The sequence below is a fragment of the Cydia pomonella genome, chromosome 21, assembly GCF_033807575.1.
Source record: "Cydia pomonella isolate Wapato2018A chromosome 21, ilCydPomo1, whole genome shotgun sequence".
Lineage (NCBI taxonomy): Eukaryota > Metazoa > Arthropoda > Insecta > Lepidoptera > Tortricidae > Cydia > Cydia pomonella.
Genome location: NC_084723.1, coordinates 11,487,106 through 11,500,216, shown reverse-complemented (window position 1 = coordinate 11,500,216; position 13,111 = coordinate 11,487,106). Strand labels below are relative to the sequence as shown.

The following is a 13,111-nucleotide window of genomic DNA, read 5'->3' as shown; positions in this document are numbered from 1 at the left end:
ATGCGACCCGAGCTGCGGCCTGAGCTAGCGGCGCCGCCGCCGGCCGACGAGCTGTGGGTGAGCATACCTACCGGACCGGCGCACGCGCCCGCCTCCGCGTCTCGTCCTACTCATTCATCTCGCGGTACTTATTTTCACATTATTTGCACTTATATTCCGCATGGACATAACCATGTCAATTTATTAACTAGCTTATTAAATAGAATATATGAAGAATGTGACAAGCATCCAAATGATACTTTCCTAATTGTTGGCGATTTTAATGTTACAAATGCTTCGTGGTTTCGAGACCCAAATTCCATAGGTATAGGTATTATTACGAATGACGATTATCCTGCGACGATGGTTGCTGATTTTATGAGCTTATCACAACTTTATCAATTTAATTTTGTGCAAAATAGAAATAATCGAATTCTCGACTTGATTTTTTGTAACAAATTATGTGAGGTTTCTTCATGCGCTCGACCGCTTACTCCGGAGGATGGTCACCACCCCGCTCTCAACGTAAATACAATCATATCGTATATTGAGCCCTTACCTCCCAATACGAACGCTTTTAAAAAGTTATTCCATTTGTCTAATTTCGAAGCAATAAAATCTGAGTTGGAGGACGTAAATTGGTGTGAGGAATTTTCGAAACTCAGTGGTTTAGAGGCACAAGTAGATTACTTCTATGAAATTATTAACAGACTTATTGCTCTTTACGTTCCATCTAAAAAACTATGTTCGCCCAATCGTTATCCACCCTGGTTTTCTCGTCCATTAATTAAACTATTGTCCGAAAAAAGAAGATATCATAAAAAATGGAAGCAATATGGCCAGCAGTCTGATTATGATTATTTTTCCTCTCTCAGAAGCCGCTCTAAACATTTAGAGAAAGTATGTTATGAAACTTACATTCAAGACGTGGAAAATAAAATAAAATTGAACCCCAAATATTTTTGGACTTACGTAAAGTCAAAACAGGGCTCTTCAGATTATCCACATAAGTTTGTCTACGGAGACCGAGATGTTACCGATAGTTTAGAAATTTGTAACCTATTTAATAAATACTTTAACTCCGTCTTTGTAAACACTAGTAATTCCGATACCATACTTACTAATGATAATCCTAACTCACCCTTAAATATTAATTCAGTAAAAATCAATTCTGATATTGTGTTTCAGCAGCTTAAATCAATTGATGTAAATAAAGGGGCGGGGGCGGATGGAATACATCCTCTTTTTATTAATAAATGCGCAAAGGAACTGACAATACCAGTGACGTATATTTTTACAAAATCATTAACATCGGGTATTTTTCCTGACCGCTGGAAACAAGCTCTGATAACCCCTATACCCAAAAATAATAAAAAAGATGATGTATCCCAATACCGACCAATCTCAAAGCTATGTATATTTGGCAAAATATTAGAAAAAATTGTAGTTAATGATCTATCTTTTGCCGTTCGCAACTTTTTGTCTCCAAATCAACACGGTTTTTTCAAAGGTCGTTGTGTTGAGTCCAATTTAGTCTCCTTTACTGATTATTTACTAACCGCACTAAATAACAAATGCCAAGTCGATGTCGTGTATACGGACTTCTCCAAGGCTTTTGATAAAATTAGTCACAGAACCTTATTGGAGAAGCTCTGGAGTGCCGGAATACATGGCGACTTGTTCCGATGGATTAAGTCATACATCACAAACCGCTCACAAGCTGTTTCGATCAAAGGTTTCATGTCAGATTTTCTTTACATTCCTTCAGGTGTCCCTCAAGGGTCACATCTTGGTCCATTGCTATTCACACTTTATATAAATGATATTGGTGATGTAGTTAGCCGCAGTCATCACCTGTTATATGCCGATGATGCTAAAATTTTTAAGATTATTGACACAGTCAATGATTGTTGCGAGCTTCAAGCCGATATTAATTCTCTATCTGAATATTGTGAGATTAATCAACTATTTCTTAATCCTGATAAGTGCAATATTATCACATTTACACGTAACAAAAATCCAATAACACATAATTATAAATTATATAATCACCATATAAACAGGGTTGACAAGGTCCGTGACCTCGGGGTTATAATAGATAATAAACTTACTTTTAATAATCACATAGATATCATTGTTCAAAGGGCTTACAAACAACTTGGTTTTATATTAAGGGTTTGTAAGCCTTTCCAACATGAAATTACATACATGATATTATACTACAGTTTAGTCAGATCAATCTTAGATTTCTCGTGTATCATTTGGAACCCTTTCTTTAGGTGTCATATCAATAGAATAGAACGTGTACAAAGGAAATTTCTCAAATCTATCGACTTCCGTATGGGACGGAGTCGAAATTCATATAAAAATAGTCTTTCTCACTATGGATTGCTGACACTTGAAGATCGCCGAGCACAGTTTGATATAATGTTTCTTTACAAAATCATTAACAACTTTATTGACTGCCCCTCACTTCTTGGTAGGTTATTATTTAAAATACCTCAACGCACTGCACGCCACAAGAAATTATTTGCTATCCCTTTCGCTCGTACAAAATATTGCTCAAATTCTTACTTCAACCGTTGTCTCAATTATTACAATATAAATGTATCCCACATTGATCTTTTTTCGTATAAAACCTGTGAAAGTTTTAAAAAACAAATTATTACTCACTTAAGATCGAAATTATAAACATTAACAAACTGTTTCTTTAAGTAGGTAACATTAATAAAAGTAGTTATACTTACACCTTTGTAATAACCTCTGCATATTAGTACTTATAACATTGTAACATTGTAGGTATTAACTTATGTATATAATATTCTTGTGTACCCCGTGTGGATGTATGTACGAGTATCAACGAACCTGCCCGTGCATACATATACATGGATGAATGAATACAGATTCACTCAAGTTATTGCTAACTTTATTGTTACTAACTGATAATTTTGTTTTCCGCTTACTGCTCCTAGACTAGCTACTTATTATTATTAAGGTAGGGCACTCAAGGTCTATTAACACATTACTTATGTTTACATTATTTTTTGTACAAGACTGTTTGTTGCCTAAATAAATAAATAAAAAATAAAAAATAAAAAATAGAAATAGAGGGGTAAAGTCTAAGAAAAAAAAAACGTGCCCCTTAGGTTGACATCCAAAACAGATGGCGCTGTACTGCGCCATATGTTTTGCGGTTATTGAATTGTCAAACGTCAACTTCTGACCATCAGAGTTACCTACAGCAAAATGTATGGAGCTGTACAGCGCCATCTCGTTTACCTGTCAAATTCGAAGTACGAAATCGTCTTAATCAATGTATCTTTGCCCCCACCTAACCTTCAGTGATTTCTTTTCTAGTAAACTTGAACTGCCTAAGCTTCGGCCTAGGAGCTTCCTGGGCATCCCCCGTGTTAGTAAAGTTGGCGAATTCTTCGGAGACAGTTCTTCTTCACCCTTTATCACCTGATGATGCTTCCTGGATTGGTTCTATCGGGTTCCTTATGGCGGCGCTTGGTAAGTATAGATCGTATAAGATACGATAGCGGGCCATAAATTGAAAGTTGCCAAGACAAAGGACTATGGGCAACTTTGTATGGAGCCTGGTCCAAAAACCAACAGAAATGAGAGTTAGGTCATTAGATAGGTATTTCAATGAACTTCATTGCGTTCTATGGGCAACAAGCGGAATTCCATTGCAGAACTGAGATATTTGTATTTTGGTCAAAATGTCATCACCCTTATCCCTAAGGAGTTTTAAAAATTATTTCATTTATTCATACAAACGAAGTAGCATAAATGAGTTTTACTTATAAAATACTGACGTTTATAATTTAATATTTTTGTTTATGTTTAAAATCATTTAATTTGATTAATTTAACAGCCGTCTAAAATATTTTTACATAATTTTCAATCATGGCTGAATGCCGGATAGATCTGTGCCTTCGATGCCTAACCTGTCAAGAAATTACAAAATGGCGGACGAATGTTTGATATGTCACCGTATTTTAGAATTATTTCACTTAAAATTTAGTTTTTTCTTCGCAAGTGTGATGAAAAACAACGCTTTCAGGGGTTTATTGGGGCTGCCCTGGCGCTGCAGCGCGTCAGCAATGTTCGCTGAGTGGAGCACAGACGGTTTCCACGCAGTGCTGCGTAAGAGGGTGGCGTCCCTGTGGGACCGCGTGCGGGGCAGCACCAACACTCTCCTGAGGGTGATTGCGGAAAGGGTGGATAGCCCTCTTATAACTCACTGGATGACAATGCATGTTAGATCCAATGAGCATTATGTGTTCCACTAACATTAATGTTAACTTTATTTTTAAGATTTTTCTTGTTATTTTACTAACACAATCTTGTAGACAAAAATATGGATACTTGGTGTCTGAATTAAATATTTTCATTTTCATTTTCATTTCATTTGTGTGTAACTCCGGGGGTAAGAATATTGCAAACTCGGGTCTTTAATTTATTACCACCCTCGTATCCGAAACTTCACTTACCCCCCTCGTTGCACAATGTACGATAAAAACCTTAAAGGGTTCGGTATCATTTTTCAACTCTGCTGGCCGAACCTACGGCACCATAAGCTTTGAGAATTCAATACGCAAGTCACCATGTGTTATTTATATTGATACATAATCAGCGTGTTATGTTAAAATAAAGCTAGAGATTACATACAATCTGCAAAATAAGATAATATAGACAATTCATTGCATTTTAATCCCTAGATTTAGATACACGATATTATGATATTTTTACTTATCGTACTTGTAAGTGATAATAGTGTTATAGGTATTGAAGCTAAGTATGTAAGTGAGCGGGAAGATGTTTGCCGCTATAGGGTCCCTCAGGCGAGTTCATAATTTTCTGCCTATTTCTAATTTACGCTTGCTTAGACGTTCTATTCTTGATTATGCAGATATATCACACCTTGATCTTACTTAGAAGCAACTCAATAATTTTGAGCGTATTCAAAACGTCTGCATACGGTTCATATTTGAGTAACGCAAATACGACCATGTTTCCAGTTTTCGATCCTAACTGAAGTGGCTGAGTAGCTCCTTGTCCATCATCGCTGTACTTTCACATGCTTTCTTTACAGTATTATTTTTAACCATAGTACTCTCTCTTGGTACTCTTGGTAACTTGGTACTTACCAACGTCCATAACTGATGCGCCTAGCCTGGCGAGTTTCAAGGCTAAACTCAAAAATTGGCTTATTGAGCGGCCGTTTTAAAGTGTCGAGGAATACTTTACCTCAAAATATATGTAGTTAAATAAATAATAATAATAGTAATAATGTCGTAATAATCGACTTGTTAATTGAATTTATTTCAGAAATTTATGAATCTTGTATATTTATCTACCTGTAATTTATACTAGTCATGTAAGCCAGACCTGTAATTTACATTATTAATAAACTATGAGTATGAGTACTCCCCGCTATCTCAAAGAGCGTTTCACTTATCTCAATTCTCTTATATAGATGCTCTCATAATTTGCTCCTATCTGTACCATCTTCCTCTTTCCATTTCAATTTTATAATTGTTCATTTAAGGACTATCATCTGTGAAACTCTCTCCCTGTCCAGTTAAGACGTTTACAATCTATTAGCTCTTTCCAAGCTAACCTTAAGGAATACTATCTTTCCCTTCCTTAGGTTTTAATTATCGACACTGTTATTTCTTCATTTAATATAAAGCCTTTTATGTACTAATGTATGGTTATAGTTATAACTTACTAATATTTATGTTTGCATATTTAGATAAATGTTTTGTGTTGTTTGGTTATATTCCGTTCGAATGTTTATATTCTTTTCCTTGCACTACACCTATTGCATATTCTAATTTCCGCTATCCAAAGGTCTTTAAAAGAAGCGATAAGACCACCTGCTGACCTCTATACAATTGTTTGTTTCTGTACTTGTATTGTAAACTGTGTGTGGTGGGCAATAAAGAGTATTTATTGTATTTTATGTAGTTATAACGCTTAACTTACACGAACATCGCACGAACCCGGAACCAAAAAGCCGCATCTACAATTCCACACTCAGTTATACAGGCTGTTTATTAAGCACCTCCAATAATTTACGAGTGAATATTTTTTTAATTATTGCAGGTGCATAAATAAACAGCCTGTATTTAAGTCTGGTACTAGTTTTTGTTATTATTTAACATTTTAGAACATACTTTTACATAATTTGACTTTAAGTAATGAAACTAAATTGAAAATACATTTTTGGAAGCTCTTTACTCAAACGGCCCGATTCGAACTTTAAAATACGTCAAATATACGATATGGATCGAATATGTCAAAGTCAAAAGGGACGTTTCTTCAAATAATAAAATCACTTTTGACACTGACATATTCGATCCATATCGTATCTAGAACTAATATTTGACGTATCTTAAAGTTCGACACGGGCCGTTATTAAAATTGAAAAAAAAAATCCATTCCAGGTTATATAGTAGCTTACGGCCTCATAGACTACATTGGTCGTAAGCACTGCGCCATCTTGTCGGCCATCTTCAGCATAGTGTCAGCCATCTTGTGCCTCATTGCTACTGAAGTGTGGATGATCATGCTAGGCCGAGCCATTAATGGACTGTTTGAGGGGATCATTTTGGGAGTCGTGCCGGTTTACGCTTCGGAGATTGCAAGTGTATGTTTTTTCTTTTTTTTATGATACAAGAAACAAATGAGTAGAATAATTGCCCGACGGTAAAAGCAATTACCTTTACGCATGGAAATCTGGAACACCAGAGTAATCTTTAAGATGGGAGAACGCTCTTTTCTTGTATCATGATTTATTTATGTTTACATTCAAGATAGCAGTCAAATAATAATTATACTGTGACAACATTATTATGTTACCCCGTTTAATACAGAGGTAGTTGGGAAAATAACATTATAATGTTGGCAACACGGTAGGTTTAGCAAGTAGTGGTGCCACGAAAAGTAGCCTGTTTTTATCTATGGCTACCTATATCAACAACCCTCCTAGTGGTTTGCCTGGCGAGGCGGGTTCCGCACAGTGAATGTGTTAACCTGAACTTCCAGATCTGGCAAACGCGCCACGAATGCGCCTTGTGAAAAGCTTGTCAACTGCTCGCGTGCAATATGTACCACGTGCAACGAATGAGCATCCGATACTTCGATACGATAATCCGAGTATTTAATAGACAGAATACACAGACTAGACACCACCTTATTAAGTTCTTTATTTATTATTTAATGCCAATTATCTGACACATGCCACTGTATAGTTATCCTTTTCCCCATACATACATATACCTACCCCGCCCGCAGCTTAGAATACCACCAAAAAAACATTTCCCTCTATTAAATTAAACTGTGATTGGTAAATAAAAGTTTTACACAATAAAATTATAATATGTATATGTCATATCTCTTGCACGGTATTGCCGTCTTAGATGAGGTCGTCTGTTTAATTAAACAATTGTTTTATCTCCGTTATTCTTACCATAATCCCAACACAATGAAAAGCAAATTATGCGCTTTAACTGCAAACAGCAAATGCAAACAGGATCGCTAGTATCTTTCGTTTACATAATACAATCTCTTAACATCATCTTTTCCTATAAAAATATTTACTTTGAGGCTCAAAGCAAGTACACTACTTATAGAGTTGCCATATGCGTGCACCCGTGAACGATAGGAGACATATAATGCGACGAGATTAAAAATATGTTTCCACATTCTTGACAATACCTATAGCATAGCGTACCAGCTGTACACGCTCATTAAGCGAGAGACCTAGAGTTGTGCCCGCTCGGTCTTTAACCCTTTATCAGGCTGACAGTTCAAAAATGAAAATCGAATATCAGTCTTACTCATCGAAAATAGAACACAAGTTTGAAGTGCCATATGTGGGAAATATATCTCCCTTAGCCTGGTAAAAGGTTAAAAAGAGGGCTCCAATTTCGGTCAATTGGTCAAAGGAACTAGGTAGTTCGCTCTTTTAGTTCATTTAGTTCAGGAGCAAATCGCGAGATCTCAAAGAAAGGAAGGAGCTAGTTAAATCGATCCGGTCCGTGGCTGACCTTGACTTTATTGACCTTGATTCATTCCGATCATTCGCTCCCGACCGATTTGTTACTAGGTACCGACGTACCGACTACTGAACTAAAGGACCGAGACCGATTAAGAGCGCTTAAGATGAACTAGTGCCTTTGGGTCCGTGGTGGGATTTTAGTTCTTCGGTCCTGACCGACTCAAGCCTACAGACCCTCAGACAGGCCAATAATAATGCTCCGTTCTCGTCTCGCCCTTCTCCAACAAAATCGACCGGCTTTCCTTTCATTTTTCGAAAAACTTATCAGGTTTGGTTTATTTCAACTCAACTCACCAAGCCGCAAAGTCAACGTGCAAATAGCTTACGCTCCGTAACGATTGAAACGCAACTGTCACTGTCGCACTAATATGGAAGAGTGATAGAGAGGCATAAAGCGTTTCGTTGTCAAAGCAATAGCGATTGTCACTTTGGCTAGGCGACTGGCCTATTGAACAAAAACATGATGAAAAGTATCCCTAGTTTTTCATCATTCATAAGTGCATAATTATACCGAAATTGAGGAATATTTTCATTCTCATTAACGACCGGTTTGGCCTAGTGGGTAGTGATCCTGCCTACGAAGCTGATGGTCCCGGGTTCAAATCCTGGTAAGGGCATTTATTTGTGTGATGAGCATGGATATTTGTTTCTGAGTCATGGGTGTTTACTATTTATTTAAGTATTTATAAATATTTATATAAAATATCGCTGTCTAATTGTAAGTACCCTCAACATAAGCCTGCTAATTGCTAATTATTGAGCTTACTGTGGGACTTAGTCAATTTGTGTTATAATGTCGTATTTATTTATATATTTATTCAATGGATGTTTTATAATTTCCAGAAGGAAGTCCGAGGTGCCCTTGGAGTGATGCTGCAGGTATTTTCCTCGTTGGGGGTCGTTATCATGCTTAGCGTCGGACCCCTCATATCCTACTTCAATCTGAATCTCATGGTCACCGTTTTCGTTATAGTGACCAGCATACCTACTATATTTTTGCCGGACAGTCCGAGTTTCCTGTTTTCTAAAGGTACCTATCTATATAATATAATACACAGATTTGTAAGTAGACCAATTAACAAAGCCGGTTTAAGGATGACGCTACAACAATCCGGGCCCGGGCCACGGTATCCGACAATTCAGTTTCAGTTACTTAGTCTACAAAAAACATAACGTGTTTTGATTCTACTTTTTACTACAGGTTCTTTTTGTCTTCAGAAGCAAATATTTGTAAATTATGTATTTTTTAAAATTGTATATGCAATATAAAGCACATATTAATGTCGCATTAACGATAACTTGTAACCTAAGTAAAAAAAATATTTTATTTATTTATATATATTTTTATAAGTAACAAAGTTGTCATTATAAGTAAAAGGGCTGAGACGGTACATAGTTGTATGTTTGCATATTCCAGGCGATAAATTAAAAAAAAAGTCAAAGGTCAAGGTCAGGTCATTGAGACCTATTTTGGCTTATCATGTTTTAGTAGCTAGTGTACGTTAAAACGCATAAAAAAAAACAAACAATATATATATATATATATTAATATTATAGGACATTATTACACAAATTGACTAAGTCCCACGGTAAGGTCAATAAGGATTGTGTTGCGGGTACTTAGACAACGATATATATAATATATACATATTTATAAATACTTAAATACATAGAAAACACCCATGACTCAGGAACAAATATTCATGCTCATCACACGAATAAATGCCCTTACTAGGACTTAAACCCGGGACCATCGGCTTCGTAGGCAGGGTCACTACCTCTTAGGCCAGACAGGTCGTCACGGTCAGCACGGTCGGCATTACGAATATAAAAAAAACAAGATTCTTTGAAATAAAAAAAAACCTGCAGTGAAAAGTTTAGCGATATTAATTCATTATTTTTACCTTAAATCCAACGTTTCTACTGGGTTTGCGAACGATCTCCATTGTCTCATGCCGTATGCCTCGGCCCGGACCTGGACCGTTTTGTTCTGCGTGAGTAATTAAATTGGGGCTAAGATCCTTATTTTTTGTTATAATATTGATATGAATACGACGAGCTACATTATGTTCTTAAAATAACAAGTAGGTAAGTATCTTACAAGTACATACATTAGGGTGACCATTTTGACCTCCCGCCAGTTAGGATAATAGTTTCATAATATCTTCGCACGTTTATTGTTTGCTATCATAATCTAAATGTCAATGTGACTTTGGATTAGTGATAGTCATTTGATATAGTAATTATGTAAGAAATTATGCTGGTATTTGTATTGTGTAGCTTTTAACCTACTAAGAAAAGAAGGCAATGTTGTGATATCAGTTTTTTTGACTTGAATAGGTATTAAACTTAAAAGTTACCGCCGCCGTTTAACATACAATACCCCTCCGTTTTCTTTGTATTTTAACGTTTTTTGGCAACGAAAACTACTTATCAATCAATCAATACCTATCTTTATTGCTTACTTTTATTTAGGAACATAACTTAGGCACATAAATTGCTTGTACTTAGTAACAGACATAGTTATATTTTACGTAAATGTTCATGTAATTTTATTAAATAGTGCTGTTAAAAGTTAAAATGAGAACGTAACTTCCATTGTATGGGAGTCACTTTTTGACGGCGGCAAAGACGTCGATGTCTTAAACAGACCGTCTAAAATTAATATATACATGGCAACAAAAGCTTGTACTTGACAAACTTATTTTCAGGTAAACTTGAAGAATCCAAAAAAGTCCTCATCTTCCTTCGATGTTCAGAACATCAAGCCAACGAAGAACTAAAGGAATATTCAGCAAACAAAACTGACATAAAACTGAACCCCCTCACCGCTTTTCTGGACAAAATGTTCCTAAAAACCCTTATAAAGCCTTGTGGTATAAGTTTTTTAATGTTCCTGATTGGATATAACTGTGTGGCGACATATCTGCAGACGATTTTAGACGTAACACGAACTAGCGTAAGGTCGGAAATGGCGTCTGGTATTATTGGTGCTATACAACTTGTAGCCAGTTTTTCGACTATGCTGCTTACAGATAGATTTGGGAGGAAACCTATTTTGGTCACGACGTTGCTTGGATTCACTGTTGGCATGGTAAGCTTTACTTAGCTTTACATATACCTTATCATATCATCCCTTTATCGCCCACTGCTGAGCATAGGCCTCTCTTCTAGTAACCCACTTTTACCGGTCCTGAGCTAACCATCCAGAAGTGACCTGAATCCTTCTGAATGTGGTTCACCCAACAAGCCAACGCCTTTCCGCCGTGTGGTGCCGGCGTTTAGAATAGCACCACCCCATCTCGTCCCGTGGGTGTCGTAAAAGGCGACTAAGGGAAAACTGACGGATGGGCAGCAGCGTCCGTTAAGTATTATTATAACACCTACTGCGGTCCCATTACGTATAATCAACCAAAAATCTCTAACATAAACCCCATCTTCAAAATCAAACATTTATCTACTAATTTCAACAAATAACAATCAATCGCAAATTTCAAAATTAATCTTATCTACAATTTCAAATATTTCGCAACACTAATCTCAACCAACTAACTCAACAAATCTCAACCAGGAACCATGGCCGCCCGTATTTAACGCGGGGACCATGGTTCTATTAAAACTCACAACAACAACGCCGGGTCTTCAACTCGAGCATCACCATTGCTTTCTGACTGATGGTGATGCCGGACCCGGCATCGCATAAATCACACCAGCCATTCACAAACGTCACCACGGGCACAGGGTCGCCCGTATCCCTAGCGAGGGCCCTGTGTCTACAACTGACACAACAAACCTAATAAAAAAAAAAAAAAAAAAAAAAAAACAAGCCAACGCCAAGCCAGAGCCAAGCGCTCCTTACATCTGAAAGCGGCGACCATTCCGTTAAAATTTTGGTCCATCACTCTGCCTAGCAATATATCCCGCCAAACTCCATTTTAGTTTAGTAACGACGTAACCCACGTCTTGTACCTTAGTGGGGTGTAGGATCTCGACATTCCTCACTTGATCTTGAATCTTGATGCCAAGCAAGGCGCTTTGCGTTGGTTTCATATTTATGTTCATGTTTTTAATATTTCTGCAGGTTGGACTGGGAACATTTTTCAAGCTCACAGAGAACGGCGCAAACGTATCCGGGTTCTTGAACTTTTTGCCACTCGTATCTTTAATAATCGTCGTTTATTGCTACAGTGCAGGTAATTGTTCAACTATTTTTTGAGAGAAAACTACAATTATGTATATGTCCCTTACAGTAGTCAAAACATTAAAAACGAAAAGCGTGATGTCTATCTATGTATTACGAAATTTTGTTTTCCTAGTTCTGGACATAAGTATGCCTCCTCGTATAAGCTTTACATCACGCATTACCTTCTGTAGTTCAAAGATAAGGACATTGGAGTCTAATTCTACATAAACAGCAAAATATGATAATCATTCTGTGTTAACCGTTCAGATTCAGATTGTACCTGCGTGATTGCAGCGTGACATTACTTTCGACTGCATTGCTGCTGTTACTGTCATAAATCCTGGTAGTAACATCGATGTTGACATTTTTGGTAGCAATGTCGTGCCACAATATGGTGCAGTCTGTGTCCAAACGGTAGGTACCTTAAGACCAAGTTTCAAATCAAAGTGTTCCCATTGAATAAAACACCATTTCTTCAACTTCCAGGCCCGTCTTCTCTTTTCTGGATCCTCATAGCAGAACTCTTTGACGACCGTTCCCGAGGCATCGGATCCACCACTGCCCTCTTCATAGGCACCGTACCTGGCTTCCTAACAATCCGATACTTTTCTTCCTTGGTCGACAGCATTGGGGCAGCGCTGACATTTTGGATTTCTGGACTGATCTCTGTAATACTAGCTGTTTTCATAGCATGTGAAGTGCCGGAGACAAGTGGAAAGAGCTTTGCGGAGATTCAGTATGAGTTGGGGAATACAGATAAATTATAGTTTTGTAAGAATAAATATATACAGAGAATTCTTGAAATATCTGCCCTTTCGCAAGATGGTAGGTGGGTAATACAAAACGACTTACCAACCCTGGAACTGCGAGACCGA

The 13,111-nt window shown here is 37.1% G+C and overlaps 1 protein-coding gene across 1 annotated transcript; it reads left to right on the top strand.

The window, feature by feature from the left end:
- Positions 1–13,031, top strand: LOC133529900 (facilitated trehalose transporter Tret1-like). Its single transcript, XM_061867702.1, has 7 exons — positions 1–124; positions 3,316–3,492; positions 6,438–6,640; positions 8,897–9,083; positions 10,765–11,147; positions 12,135–12,246; positions 12,723–13,031. The coding sequence occupies exons 1-7, from the start codon at positions 1–3 to the stop codon at positions 13,001–13,003; spliced, it is 1,467 nt and encodes a 488-aa protein (XP_061723686.1). The 3' UTR covers positions 13,004–13,031.
- The last annotated feature ends 80 nt before the right edge of the window (positions 13,032–13,111 follow it).

Bases quoted from the DNA above. Each gene is read 5' to 3' on its own strand.
- LOC133529900 (XM_061867702.1), top strand. From the start codon at position 1: ATGCGACCCGAGCTGCGGCCTGAGCTAGCGGCGCCGCCGCCGGCCGAC. The intron at 3,493-6,437 runs GTAAGTATAGAT...AATCCATTCCAG, and splicing joins GTTCCTTATGGCGGCGCTTG to GTTATATAGTAGCTTACGGC. The intron at 11,148-12,134 runs GTAAGCTTTACT...ATATTTCTGCAG, and splicing joins TTGGATTCACTGTTGGCATG to GTTGGACTGGGAACATTTTT.